Below are 14,818 nucleotides of genomic sequence, written 5' to 3' on the forward strand. Positions count from 1 at the left end.
ACTGCAAAGTTTAAAATGGCTAGCTTTGGACTGAAAATTTCAATTAAGGGCAGAACTATATATAAGAAGCCAAAATAATTGAGAACTTAAGCTCCTTCTGTGCAGCTTAAATGGAGTCATCAGACTTGCAGAGTGGATGTAATAGCTGTCTTTAGGAGGCATAAGGAATATGTGCACATTCTGGTGCTGTTTTGACACCTGAATAATTTAGAAGACTGTCTTTTTTATTGTATTTAATGTGTGGTTCTAGAGAACCATGGGGTCTTTTTATGGTGATCCCATGATTTGAGGCCATGTCTGCTGGCCATGGCTCCTGTGTCTTTCCACAGTCTGAAACACTGGGAGGGCAGAATGGCATCTGCGCTGCCTTCACTGTACCAGCCAGGGCAGCTGCCAAGAGCAGCTTTGTCTGGCACAGCCATAAGGAAGGTATGGCCACATGGAAGGTATGGCCACCATGTGGACTCCTCTCTCCTCATGCTCTTCTTTTAGCTACCAAAGTGAAGAGGAGCTGGGCTGGCGCTTGGATTTATGATGAAAATATTCTCAGGTTTTATGGTAGCTCATATTTATCTCTGCCAGACTTTTTCTTCCTTTGATTCATTTAAGGGCTTCAAGAACAGCCCAACAGCATTGCTTATTCTGAGGATATTCTAATATATGTCTTTGAAAAGACAAGACACCTGTGGCCATACCAACTCTGGATCACCCACCATCATTTCTTTCATGACCTTTACAGATGTCAGATGAAACTGGGTTTTTTCCCTCCTAGTTCCTTCATTTTGCACTGGATGCAATTTCAGGTCCCAAAAGTGAAATCAGGCAACACATTAATCAAGTCTGCTTCTCAGCCTTTGCACTTCTGTCTTTCCATAGTTTATTTTTTCTGGCTAATGTAACACAGATTTAAAAATAGGGGTACATTATCCTCCCAAAATACATACAATTCTGGTATCAGCAGTGGAATAAACTCATTTAGATGAAAGGAGTCATTTTCCTTCTGTGGAATGAAATACCTTATCTGCCTGTTTGTGTTACATTTCAAGTGTTATGCCTCCTACGGCATATAGGGCTGATGTTGCATGCAAGTCATCTGCTTAGTTTCCTTTTGGTATGCTGCTAGAAAATATTTCCCTTAACAATTCTTCAGTGTATACCATTGCATGGATCACAAAAAGAAAAAGCTGCATTATGGAAGAAGAAGCACAGAGGAGTTTAAATGTACTCAGCTAAAGTATGAAACTTAATGGCTATCTCTGAGGCTGGGAGGGAGAAAAATTGTGTCTGAACACCTCTTGTTTATTTTTCACTGTCAGAGTGACCAGAATGCATTATCAAACATGCTTTTACAGTGAGATGTAGAGCCCTCTTCTAAATACTATGCTTCAGCTAAAACACACAATAGTGCAAAGGAGAAAGTGTATTCGAAAAGGAAAAAAATGTGCTTGCTTCATGTGCTAATAAAATGTAAACCAAGTTCATTAGTCGGTGCCATAGTTAACTTAATAGCAGATGGTAATTTCTTATATATAGGAATCTTGTCATAAAATTAGATAAAAAATTGATAAAGTGCAACTTATCTAATTCTTTTTATTTCATAAACTAGACAAACAGTTCCTCAGACCCAAAATAAGTTATTTTTCTGCTGCAGTTCAGTTGCGTAAAAGTCATACATCACATTTAAAAAATATTAGAAAATGGTATAGTAATGCTTTATTTTGTCCTGAGGAAAGCAATGTTGTCATGCAATTGCTTTTTTTTTGCTGAGCTCTTTCACTTGACCCTGCTTGCTTATTATAATGTTTTGGGTGCCATAGCTTGGGTTTATTGACCCCTGTTTGTTGCCCATTTGTTTTATAATTACTGAGTATGGTAAGGCTTGGAAAGATTAGTGTAAAAATTATAATTTGGTCCTGGTCATTAGAAATGGACATGGCAAAAGTGTTAGCAGTAAATGCCGTCTTTCTCAGCTTTTATTATAAAAGATTGCAGGGCTGCAACACCTCCAGCTGGTCAGCATTAACTCCTGCACTTCTGGAGAGTGTGACTTTTAAATGACCAGGCTGAGGAATGGTTGTATGAGGGAAAAGAAAGAAAACTGTGTTGGAGAAAAACTGTAACAACTGCACCTGAGACTTTTTTCCTACATATGGTCCTGTCAGTCTCTTAAGCAGTAGTGTTGCCATAATAATTGGGAAATAAAGATAAGTATTTTCAGATTGCTCATCCATACTTCTTTAATGAAGTGCCCAACCTAGAGCAGTATCACATCTCATGGCAGCCATCGGGTGCTGGTACTGTTGGACATTTTTGTGATGAAGGCACTTCCTCCACTTTTCCTTCTGGGCTTACACACACTGGGGTATTACCTACAGCTTGTGAGTTAGGTGTCAAGCTTTGCTGTGAGCAGTTTGAAGAGACTGCTCCAAACATTCCTGCCTTTCTAAGGTCAAAACATTAGCCTGTTTCATACAAATTTAGACCACCACCACAAACAACATAGTGTCTGCAGGAAGTAAAAATTGATGTAGTAATCAAAATTCTTTTACTGAGTGAAATAAAAAGTCATCCAAAATGCATATGAAGAATCAAAAATATTTGTTATACCTTTACAGTTGTACTGGAAAGAACAGTCATGGATGTTTGTGCCTTTTGTCTGCTGCTCAGGTAAGGAAAGAGCCTTGCATGATTACTTCAAATGCTTTTATCTGAACAGCTATGTTTGACTAGATCAGAAAGCTGTTTTTATAAAAACTTAATTTTCAGGTGTGAATTAGAGAGGGTGTGGCACAATATGTGGAACCTTTGTTTGCATCTAACAGAAAAGGTTCATGGCTCAATCCCATAGTTGTAGGAGTAGACTCAATACCTACCAAAAATGACTAGCACATACCAATAAAGGTCTACCCTAAACATTCCAAGATTGAATTAACTTTAATTTTTAAACTGAATGAGTTAATTTTTAAATTTATTTAAAGCAATTTACTCTATATAATTTACAAGCTGAGTTTTATACTTTTATAAAAACATAAAATCACAGAAATAAATACAGCTGCAATACTTTCAAAGTTATTGTTTCCCTGAACTCATAAGGCAATACTAGCATTTTTCATATCAAAAACATCCTGTATATGATTTTGTGTCTAATGGGAATTAAAGACAGACAAAATGTAGAAAGAAAACCTAGTATGTACGTCAACTGGACCATGTACTTTAGCTCTGAGAAGATTAACTTATGATGGTACAAAGAAGCAGGACAAAAGAAGGAGGAAAAAAACCTGCACACTGTATTTACACGAATTCTAAGAAATTGCACAGCTTTTTATTTGCCTTGTTACAGAAAAAAAAACCTCTGCAAATTTACTCGATGGCTGCTTGAAAGGATTAATTCAGAAACGCAGTACCTTAGAAGGACTAAAAGCCCTGGAACACATTTCTAACACCTTCCCAAACTGTAAAAAAAAGGAGCTTAAATTCTGTAATTTAAAGACAAATATTTATTTTAAAATCAGGAGATACTAGGCTTCTAGCAGCATTTTGTTCATTGCAAAATTCAGTAGATAGTTTTGTAACTTTTCTTTGCTTGATCAGCTGTGCAGCAGTGTCCTGAACTGTCAGTTTTCTCAGGTAGAGTATCATTCATTAATTCAAATGAACAAGTTTATAGTGTTCATGAAAATAATTTGTACTTCCACCTACACTTGGTATGTCATCCTCTTAATATTTAAGAGATGACTCTCTACTTTTATCCCTTTTATTTTAGCATCCCTGGAAACTGACAAAATCCAGTGAACTGCTAACTTTTATTCCCCTTCAACAGGCATTTTCTTTGTGTTTCAAATGTCACTTTATGTAGTCAATTGTATTGGCCATTTTAGATAGTAATTTTTACTGCACCCTGTAAATAGGGGTAGTAAGTCTTAATACTGGAGGTGCAGAAAACCTTAGTGGAACAGCTACCAGTCAACGTATTTCAAGTTATATATCCAAGATATATTTCAAGTTACCAAAGGTGTCTCTGTATGACAGCTATGCCAATTGTTTGCAAGGGAAGCTGAAGAAAAGTCTGCCTGACAGGCCTGCTCTGAATCCTTCCCTGACTTGTGTTAATACCTCTCTTCTTTCAGCAAAGGCGGGACATGTAATTAGTGTCTAATGACAGCTACAACAGTCCCAGAAACAGGAGATTGATTCCCATGATGGCTAAAAACCCCTATGCCGTGTGGGTAATCAGGCCCAGTTTTCAAGTTCTAATTAACTTTATTAATGTTTAGTGCAGGAAGTACAAAGGCAACTTAAACAAGGATATAAAAAGCACTGGAGCATTGAAACACTGGTTTCATGTAACTGACTCTTATTGAAAGACATATTTTTCAGCATTTTGTAAAGAAAAATAAAGTAATTTAGAAGAAAGATATTTGATTCTTAATAGACTTTTATAATAAGGAAGCTTTAAATAATGGAGCAAGGAGACTAACAATAGCTCCCTACTTGATAACATTGGTAGCAACTCTTTCTGATGTGCAATTAATAAATATGATAGCGAGCACACAACACTGTAGAGTAACAGTGGGATAAAAGAGATGCAATCACTTGCAATACTCCTGTTGTGCCAACAAGTAAGACTTTATGGGCTACTGGAAAATGAGTTTGTGAAAAACCAATTGAAAAAATCTTCCCCATTACATTTTCCTTTTCTAGAAACATATTAATTCGCATGTGAAAAGATAAAATTTTACACCAGTAAATAACTGTGAAGGCATTTTCCCCCACTAAAGATGCACTTGAAAAGCAATCAAAGAAATTGTATATATTATTTTTATATAATAATGATAATAACCTTAAAAGCAGTGATATATTAATTACACATAAAGTATATTATTTGCATAGATTTTTTGTTTGCTGCCCATGGATTACCATGTGATAAATATATCTATAATTCAGCAAGATTTGGTGCTCTCTGATGAGCTCAAACTGGAATATGGTTGATACTGTATATTACTGTAATTGTAAAGGACATTATAATGATACATTTTTAGTGCTTTAGCCTTCTAAATATAGAAATTACAGTAGAAAATATAAGAATACCTTTTCTGTTATTTATTGACACTATTCCCAGACATGATGATTTAACAATATTAAAAGATATTCCTATTTTCAGAAGCACTCAAAATAGATGGTTAGCAGTCTGTCCACTAAAAGGATTGTGCTTTGGAACAATTTAGTATTTATTTTCTTCTGATACTTTTTGTATGCTTATTAAGTAAAAACATATAATAAAAAATCATCGTGCAGTTATGCAAAACTATAGTATTGTTTTGTATAGTCTTGCAAACAAAGTTTAGATCATTCATCCACAGAGAAGTTAGAAACTCAGAAGTATATAACATCAAAAATAGAAAATTACTGTTTCTTTATAGATGTAGTGTAGGCTATTGTTTGTATTTAATCTGTTATATGATTATTCTATAGTGCTCGCAGTCTTGCCAAGAGAGCTTCTACTTCTGGAATGGCTTCTCCCTTAGAAGGGGACCCGATACGATCTATTTTCTTTTCTTTGACACCTTCTCCATGACATGCTTCCCTTCTCCCGACAGCCTTGTTCAACACCTTAGAACTTGTTTCCACATCATATGTAACTTCTTTGGTGACTAGGCTTCTTGTTGAGTTTAAACTGATACTGTGGTGTGAACATGGCTTCTCTGGCTGTCCTTTCTGGTTCTCTGCAGAAGACAAATCAAGAAAACCTTGTTACACTATTAAAATACTCAGTTTCAATATTCTGTAATATAAAAAAACCTCTTGATCAGACAAATTTTACATGCAGATGATGTACTACAAGGAGTAATGATTGCCAAGGAGGCAAGACAAAATATATTATCACTTCAAAAGCAGTGGACTCAATCCCTTGAAAGTGATCCAGACTTTACATGTCTTCATTAGATTATCATCCATATTTCTAACAAAATCACAGATATAGCCTGACAGGATCCTCCTTTCCTACTGGAGTCAAAGAAGTACCTACCACTCAGTGTCTTCCAAGGTTTTACCTCATTAATCACCAAGGTTTTACCTCATTAATCACATTTCCTACATAAATTTTAATTGTTCAAATTTTAAAATTTATTAGAAAATCTATTTTAATTTAATTATCCATTTTAACACCTTTTCTTTCCTTTGTGAACTTTTACGCAGCTAAGTAATTTCAAGAAATTGCATAATTCACTATTTTTTGCTAAACATCACTGGCATTGCCTGTCACACAAAGTTGCACTCAGTTAATATCCAGGCAGGAGTTTTGCAGGTTTGGCATGATTAATAGATAGATTTCTTTTTCTGTTGTTCCCCACCCCACTTCCAGATCAAGTGACTCTTTTCCAAACCAGCACGAGTGGTTTCTCCCACAGATATCAAACTTTTAAAAACAGGCCTACTCAATATTCATGTAACCTTGAGCGAGGCTTGAAAATGCCTTCAACACACTTGACATGACATTTAAAGTTTTTTGGTTATTCGCTGAAAGATGTTCCATCATCCCAATAGTAATGACTTTGGAGCACAGGCAGTCACTCATGACAGTGTGTTTTATGTGAGTGCTGAAAATTCCTACCGAAAACAGCTTGTACATTAAAAGGCAGCTGCTGAAGATATTTACTGCACTGTCATTCCCTGACCAGGGGCTCTCGGTGATGGATGAGGATTTTACACACTTTCTTGGACAATCTCAGCAAATTTTGTAAGTATGATCACCTTTTGGGAAGTGGAGGAAAATAAACATTCCCTTTCCTTCTAAATCAGATAAACAACTCTTAATTAAAATTTCTTAAGACAAATTTGACACTTAGCTGAAAAACTTTTTTTTTTCTACACTATGGAAAATAATTTGACCTTGAATACGCAGCAGCACAGTGTTCCTGAATCACAGGAGGCCAATGACTGTTTATGACATATCTTTACAATTACATGTAATAAACCTGTCATATATAATTAAAATACCCTTTGTATGTGCACTCTTAAATATCCCAGTCTACTTAAATGTTTATGCTTATTGATTCTGAACATATATTTGCAAGCTGATAAAAGCATGTTACCTCTGTCAATATACAAACTACCAGCTGCACCACAGACCTTTCTGTTTACATTCAATCTAAGGGCGGCCAGAAAAATAGTTGGTATTTAAAAATCAACACTTTAAAATATAAGAAAACACATTTCATATCATCAGAAATGAATCATAGCTGTTGGATGTTAAAAAAATCTAAAAGAAATTAGGCACTGAAAGTAAGCTTCTCAAATGTGCCAACAACCAGATTTTAAGTACTTTGCACTTCAGCAGTCTTCACCCCAAAATGTGAGGATGAATTAGGCATGGTGAGCTAGACTGTATAACAGAGATGGGGAACTCTTTATGCACTGAGGCCTCAAAGTAAAATCCAGCTGTAAATCCAAGTTTCTCATAGTATATACAGGGCAGAGTAGAAGCGCCTTAGAGTGAGACTCACAACTGCAGCCTAAGCAAGGAACTGCTGCAAGTTAGCTATTAATAAGTAGCAGCCCATGGGACCTATCCAAACTCTTTTAACACCTTGAAACTTAGTAATTAATTGAGGCTTTCACTTCAGCCTGTCCCATAAATTGCTGCCTATAATCTGGAATTGTTGCGTAGGGATAGGACAGAGTAAAGCTGAAGACAGCTGTGTCTTTTCCCTCAAAATAACAGCAACCGTGAATTTCTAGGCACAGACTAATAAGTGCAGTATTTAACTCAAATGACCAGCCTTTCCCTTCACTCTGAAGGGTCCTGCAACAATGAAAAATGGTATAAGAAAAGTGCCTCAAATAGTTTTTAATTTATGTGAGTAGTTCTTGTTTCATCTCCTTTGTAATGAAGATGTCAAGATTCTCAGAAAAATCACAGTCTCGTGCTAGTGATTAGCAGCATTCCTTAATAATGAGAACACTTTGGTCTCAACTGTGTTACAAATAATACTGATCAGCTAGATAATATTTTAAAAATAATACTTGGACTCATATTTTATCTAAATCCAGTATTATAATCTCAAAGTTGTTATTTCAGCTTCTTTCTAAATCAGGTGGCACCTTTACCACTTATGTTCTTCAGTCAAGAAGGAACTTCTCCAGAGCATTGCTATGGCTAAATGCAAGTCCAGTATTTGCAGATGTTGAGGTAGATAGTTCCCTGCTAAGTAAATTTGCTGCTGTGAATTTTGTTCAGAAACACTGAACTTTGCTAGGCCTGGCTCAGAAAGCATACAAATTTACTTACAGCCTTAGATTTCACTTTAGTAAATGTGCATGTAACAAATTAACTGTTGTGTTACTTCAGGTATATGTGCTGCTTGTGGCATTCTTATCAGAGCAAAAGACAGCTTCTCTTTAAATCAAAGTGTAAAATTAATTAGGCTCTATCAAGGTAAAAAGTCTCACTAATTTCTTTATTTTTTATTTTAAGGCAATAGAAATTAATTTGTGTTAAATCCAAACTCTTAAGCACTCTATACTGCTTCACACACTGATTCAAAATTTGTATGCATTGATGATTTGGTACCATCCAATCCACTGCCTTGACTTGGGATTGTAACCTTACCTCCCTCAAATCCTGTGCTATAGTGATGAAACCAAAGAAGCTAATTTTCAACCTGTCGGTGTTGAGGTGAGTGGTTTTAAAAAAACAGTGTATCTTGCATGTGAATTCAGATCTACATGGCTGCAAACTGCTGCAGGTTAGCATACAGCTTTGACCACAACTGTGGAAAAACTGGGCTTCCTTAGTTTGGTATGATGAAGGCTAGAAAGCATATAGTTATTTAGTTGCAAGAAAAGCCAGAAGTCAAGATTAACTGACCAAGTAAGTACAAGAATAAATAGCCATTAATTTACTCACTATTAGACATTAAAACCTTAAACCACCAGAGTAATGAAGTTCTGGAATTCACATATATACATGTGAAAGCAAGAAACCATAACCAATCATAAGCAGGAACTTGATCTGTTTCTGAAGACAGTATTTGATATGGCTGCCCAAACAGCCAGGACTTGGCTTAGTGACATTGGCCACCTATGTTTCCGGAAAAAGGGAACACACAGAAAATCCACAAACCATACAGGTATTAAAAGACTCTTCCTAAAATGCTTTGAACCATGACATCATAGACACACACAAATTCATTTTTGTGCTTTTGACAACAAACTATATTTTAAACAAATTATGTATTTATACACATACATTGGTTCAAATACACTTCTAAAGAACTGAATATAGCTAAGCACACAGAAGGGTAAACAAAAAACTACTAATGGAAAGGCACTTCTGCATGAATTCTTGTTAAGAAGAAAGCTTACATTTCTGGAGAAGCACTATTTGTCCACCTACTGTAGCAAGGCGCACCTTCCGCAAGTAGCAAGACAAAAAGAAATCAGACATGAAAAATCACTGGACAAATAATATATTAATTTCCTGTATATACTGGAAGTAGTTGAGACAAGTTTCTACTATTCGGTCACTTTGAACAATCAAAATTTGTCATTCACCTTCATCATAGCAATAACTATTCAGATTAAAAAAAAAAAAGGTGGTAATTTTTAATTAATTATTATGTTTTCTAAATGCTCAGGTGATAACCCATAATAATTCTGACTTTACTGGTAGTGAATGCTTCCAGGCACAACTTAGGCAGAGATCACATTATACACTACAAAAGTCTCAGTGTCCAGATTCCATGATGTTTAAATCTCTTTTTTCCCTTGTTCAACTTTGAACTTTTGTGGGTCCTCTAGACTTATTCAAATGCAGTTTTTGTAGATATTAATTGCTTGAACATTGCTGTTAATCAAAAGCATTCTAAAGTTATATTTACAATACCTAGAGCCAAATACTATCATCTAGATACAAGACTTTTAAAAGCAATGCTCAGGAAATTCAGTTGACAGAAAATTGTGCTTAATATAGCTGTCCACAGTTTAAATTATGTCCTAACACAGAACAACTTAAAACAGTATGCTTATAACCTATTAAAGAATACATCATATTCAGAAAAAGGAAATTGTGCACTAACATCTGAACAAAAAAAAATTCGTAGTATTAGACCTGCCTGCTGTGAACTTGGGGAAAAAATATGATCAGTTAGAGATTTTAAAATCCTACACAACAGTGTTATATATTACCTTCAATAGAGAACAAAAATGATCGCAAGAGACTCACTAAAATTGAGACAGATTTTTTTAAAAACTACTAATAAATATTTAATATTAAAAAGGATGCTGAAAAGCTTTATTTCACGACACAGTTTCTCAGTAAAAGTCTAGATACTAAGGATATATTTTGGTTTTATGTAAATACTTGTAGACTGATTGAAAAATAAAGTTGCAAATACAGTAAGGAGAACAGCACTGCATGGCATTACATGCTCGTATTACAGTCATACATCTCAATGTAGGGCATGACAAAACTAACATAAAAAAGAACAATTGCAGTTACAACCTCATTACATCTCTTACCAAGTTAACAGAGAAAAATGCTCAAAAACCCAGTGGAATATTTCTGATCTTGCTGACTTGTGCTCCACACGCTACATCGTATTCCTGAAGCTATGTCTATGCCAACATTTTCTAAAGCCCACCCATACCGACATTACTGACAATGCTAATTACTTCTACATTTTTAAGTCATGACTCATCATTTAAGTCATGTCCTAGACAATGAAGGAATGTCCCCATGACAAAGGACTTTAGACTGGAAAAAGTAAAAGCCCTAGGGATAACACTTACCACTGGCTCTGCAGTTTGGTGCCATAGTTTGTCTCTGGTTCCTCATTCCTGATGCATGGAACTGAAATTCTCAAAAAGCTACCCCCTGCTGATGCTATGCTCATGTATTTTCCCAGCAAAACATCACGGGAAAAGAACATGCATTTTTGACAGCAGTGCCACATGCTAATTTTGAAAGCAGCTGTATAGCATTCCCAAAAGCTGAAATGCTTGACACAACCGAGTCTCTGTCTGGAAGTCCTGTTGATTTCTCACAAAGTTCACTGACCACACCATCATGCATGTCCCAGTGCAACCTTAACCAGTGAAGTTCTACTTAGACAATGGTCACATACCATGGATGTCATGAGGATATTGGGGTATATCCTCATGTGTTCCATCTAAATAAACAGATTCCAAACTCTTGGTTTCTTACTATTAGAAATGCCAAGAAGAAAATAATTAATGTTTTCCTCTCAATTTTGAAATGACAGCCTCGTTTCCTGCACCAACCCCTATTAGAGCCCCAGACACCAGACAGTTGCAGGCATCCAGATTTTTCAGGCACCTAATTTCCTTTAATTTTTACAGCCCAAAGACAGCCTTCTAAAATTCATCCCCAGACCTCAGTCCCAGTGTGAGAACGCACCAAGAGTTTGTTATCCTTCTCAAAGCCTGTCTTACCCCTCAGAACTAGAATTTAGACATAATATGAAAGATTGCTAGAAGGTCCATCCATATCACCTAAGATGATTCATAAAAAAACCCAAAAACAAACAAACAAAAAAACCCCTCAAAAAACAAAAAACAAAAACAAACCAAAACAAACCAGAAAAACAGGACAGCTCTTTTGGTTTAATGGAAACTATTTTAAATACTTTTAATTGTTTTCATTTTTTTTTAAACAGTACAGTAATTTCACAAATACAAGCCGCACCATTTTGACTAAAATTTTGCTCCCACACCAGAAATGTGGCTTATACTCAGGAGTGGTTAATATGTGAATAATTTTCTGACATTTACAACCCCAGAAGTGCCAGCCAGGGTGCTGAGCCAAGCACCTGCCAGTAAAAAACAGGACTTCGCGATTGTTACAAATTGGTTACTGTGTTGTGCGGCGGGTGGGGCCAGCTCAGCGCTGGTAGTGTGGGGAGGGAAGGAGGCAGGGGAGTTCTCTACTTCAGGTGGGGGAGAGGCAGGGGGCTCTGTCCTGACATCCCCATGGTTCGGAGAGGAGGCGAGGGCTCCGTGCTGCCATCCCCATGGCCCGTGGGGTAAGCAGGGGGCTCCTGCCCCCGCCTGCCACGGCAGGAGCAGGCAGGTTCCGCCCCCACCCTCCGCCGCCGTGGCGGGAGCAGGGGGTGCTCCGTCCCAGCCTGCCACTGCGGGGCAGCGCCGGGCCGGGGCAAGCGAGCCCAGAGGTAGCAGCCAGCCCCAAGCGGCCCCGCTGAGTCGCCCCACTGAGCTGGGCCACCTGGCCCCATCAGCAGCCACGAGCGGGCCGAGCCTGCACAGCCTTAGCTGAGCCAGTAAACCCCACCATGCCGCGATTCTGTTACTATTTGGCAACTTTGTTGCACGCGGGTCCTCGCTGCGAATGACAGAGCGGCTTATACTCAGGTGCGGCTTATTTATGGACAAAGAATGAAATGTTTGCCAACACCCAGAGATGCGGCTTATAGTCCGTGCGGCTTGTATTCGTGAAATTACTGTATTTCTGACTGACAAGTGTAGGCTTGAAGAATGTCCCTGGTGAAAGGAGCACTGCAGGTTGCTACAACTTATTTCAGTCTGGACCTGCAGCTCCAGCCCTAACACATAAAGGAGTGTGAGTTGTACTCAAAAGACCTTTGCTTGGTAAGTAATTTCTTACACCTTTGTATTTCATAATAAAGGCTCACAACTCCACTAATCTTAAGCAGACAGTAACGCGTGAGGCATGAAAAAGTGTTACTGATATTGGGAACATTTGTTTTTTGAACTATGCACACTTCATTTAATAGTTATTGCTGTTCTTGAGTGTTGCATTAAAAAGGTGTGAAACACAAGGAAGAAACACCAGCAGTAAGCTCAATTTAGGTGAGACAGTTTTCAGAAATTGTGAATATAGGGGGTTTATGTGTATTTCAAAGGCTAGAAGTGAGTATATCAGCACACAGTGTGACTAATACAGAGAATTTATAGAAACCAAATTTCAAAGACAGTCAGTTACACTCTATGAGCAAACTAATTTTTGACAACAGAAACTATGCTGGACCAGCTCCCTTTTACTTGGCCCTAAAGTAAAGCCTTTAGAAATTCTTTAAATTCCTTTCCTACCTATAGCTTCTCAAAGACTACTTTAAGTTCCTGCTGATCACTCCATTCAAACTTTTACCTATCTTTTCCAAATTGCACACCTTGTAATTGCAATGAGTTGGAACCAATTTCTCTGTTTAAACTTATATATTCCCACCTGTGATAAGACACTGACTTTTTTTTACAAGAAATGCAACTTTTACTTACTGTGATTTTAACAAAAGTCTTGAGTACCTGTCAAGATGATAAGAGAACAAGAGTGTGGATCAAGCTGCTGAAATCACCCAAGGTCAGTGAGAGATGAAACCTCTGCAGGTGTCTTCTAAGATGGCTATTTCAGACTTAGGAGTTTGGCATCCTTCCTAGTACACCCTGAATTACATTTGATTTCCTGTGTTTTTTCCCCCAAAAAAAGGTACATTTGGCAGTTTCTAGGGAAACTGCAAAATGGAGATTTCCAAAACACAAATCTGCTTTGTGGTCATTAATGATTTTTATAGCACATGGTTTGAAACATTCTTGAAAAACTAAATTCTAAGTTTCCCAATTTCAAAATGGATAAATCATAAGTCATAACTTAAATATTAATAACTAATAAATAAATCTTCTTATTTATGTCAGGCAAAGGGGGTTTAAAAAGGTAAATATTGATCTTCATGAATACCAGTGGCATGGGGTCTTCAGGCCCCAGTGGGCAGAAACAATCCACAGCCTAGGTGTTCATGGGATTTCTCTTAAAGTAAAAATAGGACAAGCATCAACTTTCTTCTCTTCAAGTCAAGAAAAAAGCAGGAAATTACAATAATACAAATGGAAATTAACATCTTTTAGAACATTTTAAATTTCTGGAATGTGGTTTATTACTTGTTTTATTTTGTCCACAAGTAACTTGCAGCTTGCATTCCAGATCATCTTTAGAGTTAACAGTCAAAAATGATGACTGTCTAAGTTACTGACCTGTGACAAGATACACAGAGGTCCATAGTCTAAAGCTACCCTCTTCAGCTGATGATAATCAATATAGATCATACATACTAAACTGCCTTCAAGCAGTAGACACATTTAGTCTCCAAACCCGTCTGCAAACCAACTACCTATAGATGAGTACTGCTTTCAAGGTACACTATGATAAAAAATTTCAGGAATATGCATAAAGACTGCTCTGCCATCAAAGGAAAGCCACTAGCAGATGCAATGGGGAATGATAAGCAACATGCTGATGAAAATAACTAAAGTGGAAAAGAAACACAATTTTGTCTTCTTTTACCAACTGTTGAGGAAAAACACAGTAGAAATCCTTCTACCTGTGGAAAATAAAACTCACAACAAATCCAAATAACAAAGCAAATCTTAAAGACTGACCTTATATTTATGAGATTTTGCTCACTGCAGTTTCAAATGTTGTTGTTGCTTCTGTTCAGTATTTACTAATTAGCATACACATTGAAAAAAACCCCAGACAAACAAGCAAAACCCACAAACCCCCACAAAAACCACGCCCCATCCCTGGAGAGGTTCAAGGCCAGGCCAGATGGGATTCTGAGCAACCTGATCTAGTGGGTGCTGTCCATGTCCATGGTGTGGGTGTTGGAATTAGATGACCTTTAAGCCAATTCTGACCCAAACTATTCTATGATTTTAGGTATTGTCCTGAAGTGACTTCATGATTCTTGTATCCCCAATTGTCTGTTCTGCTTATGCTGGATATTAAGTCATGCACCTCTAAGACTCGTTCTGGGAGCAAAGGAGGGTA

General features: G+C 37.1%; 1 protein-coding gene across 1 annotated transcript in view; it reads right to left on the bottom strand.

Moving 5' to 3' along the window:
- Positions 1–894: 894 nt before the first annotated feature.
- DIAPH3 (diaphanous related formin 3) overlaps positions 895–14,818 on the bottom strand; it is a 201,019-nt gene continuing 187,095 nt past the window's right edge. The window contains exon 26 of the mRNA XM_033053447.1: positions 895–5,723. Within this exon, the coding sequence (XP_032909338.1) occupies positions 5,467–5,723 (257 nt within the window). The 3' untranslated portion in view covers positions 895–5,466. The remainder of the gene's footprint in view (positions 5,724–14,818) is intronic.

This window comes from Catharus ustulatus, chromosome 2 (assembly GCF_009819885.2).
Source record: "Catharus ustulatus isolate bCatUst1 chromosome 2, bCatUst1.pri.v2, whole genome shotgun sequence".
Lineage (NCBI taxonomy): Eukaryota > Metazoa > Chordata > Aves > Passeriformes > Turdidae > Catharus > Catharus ustulatus.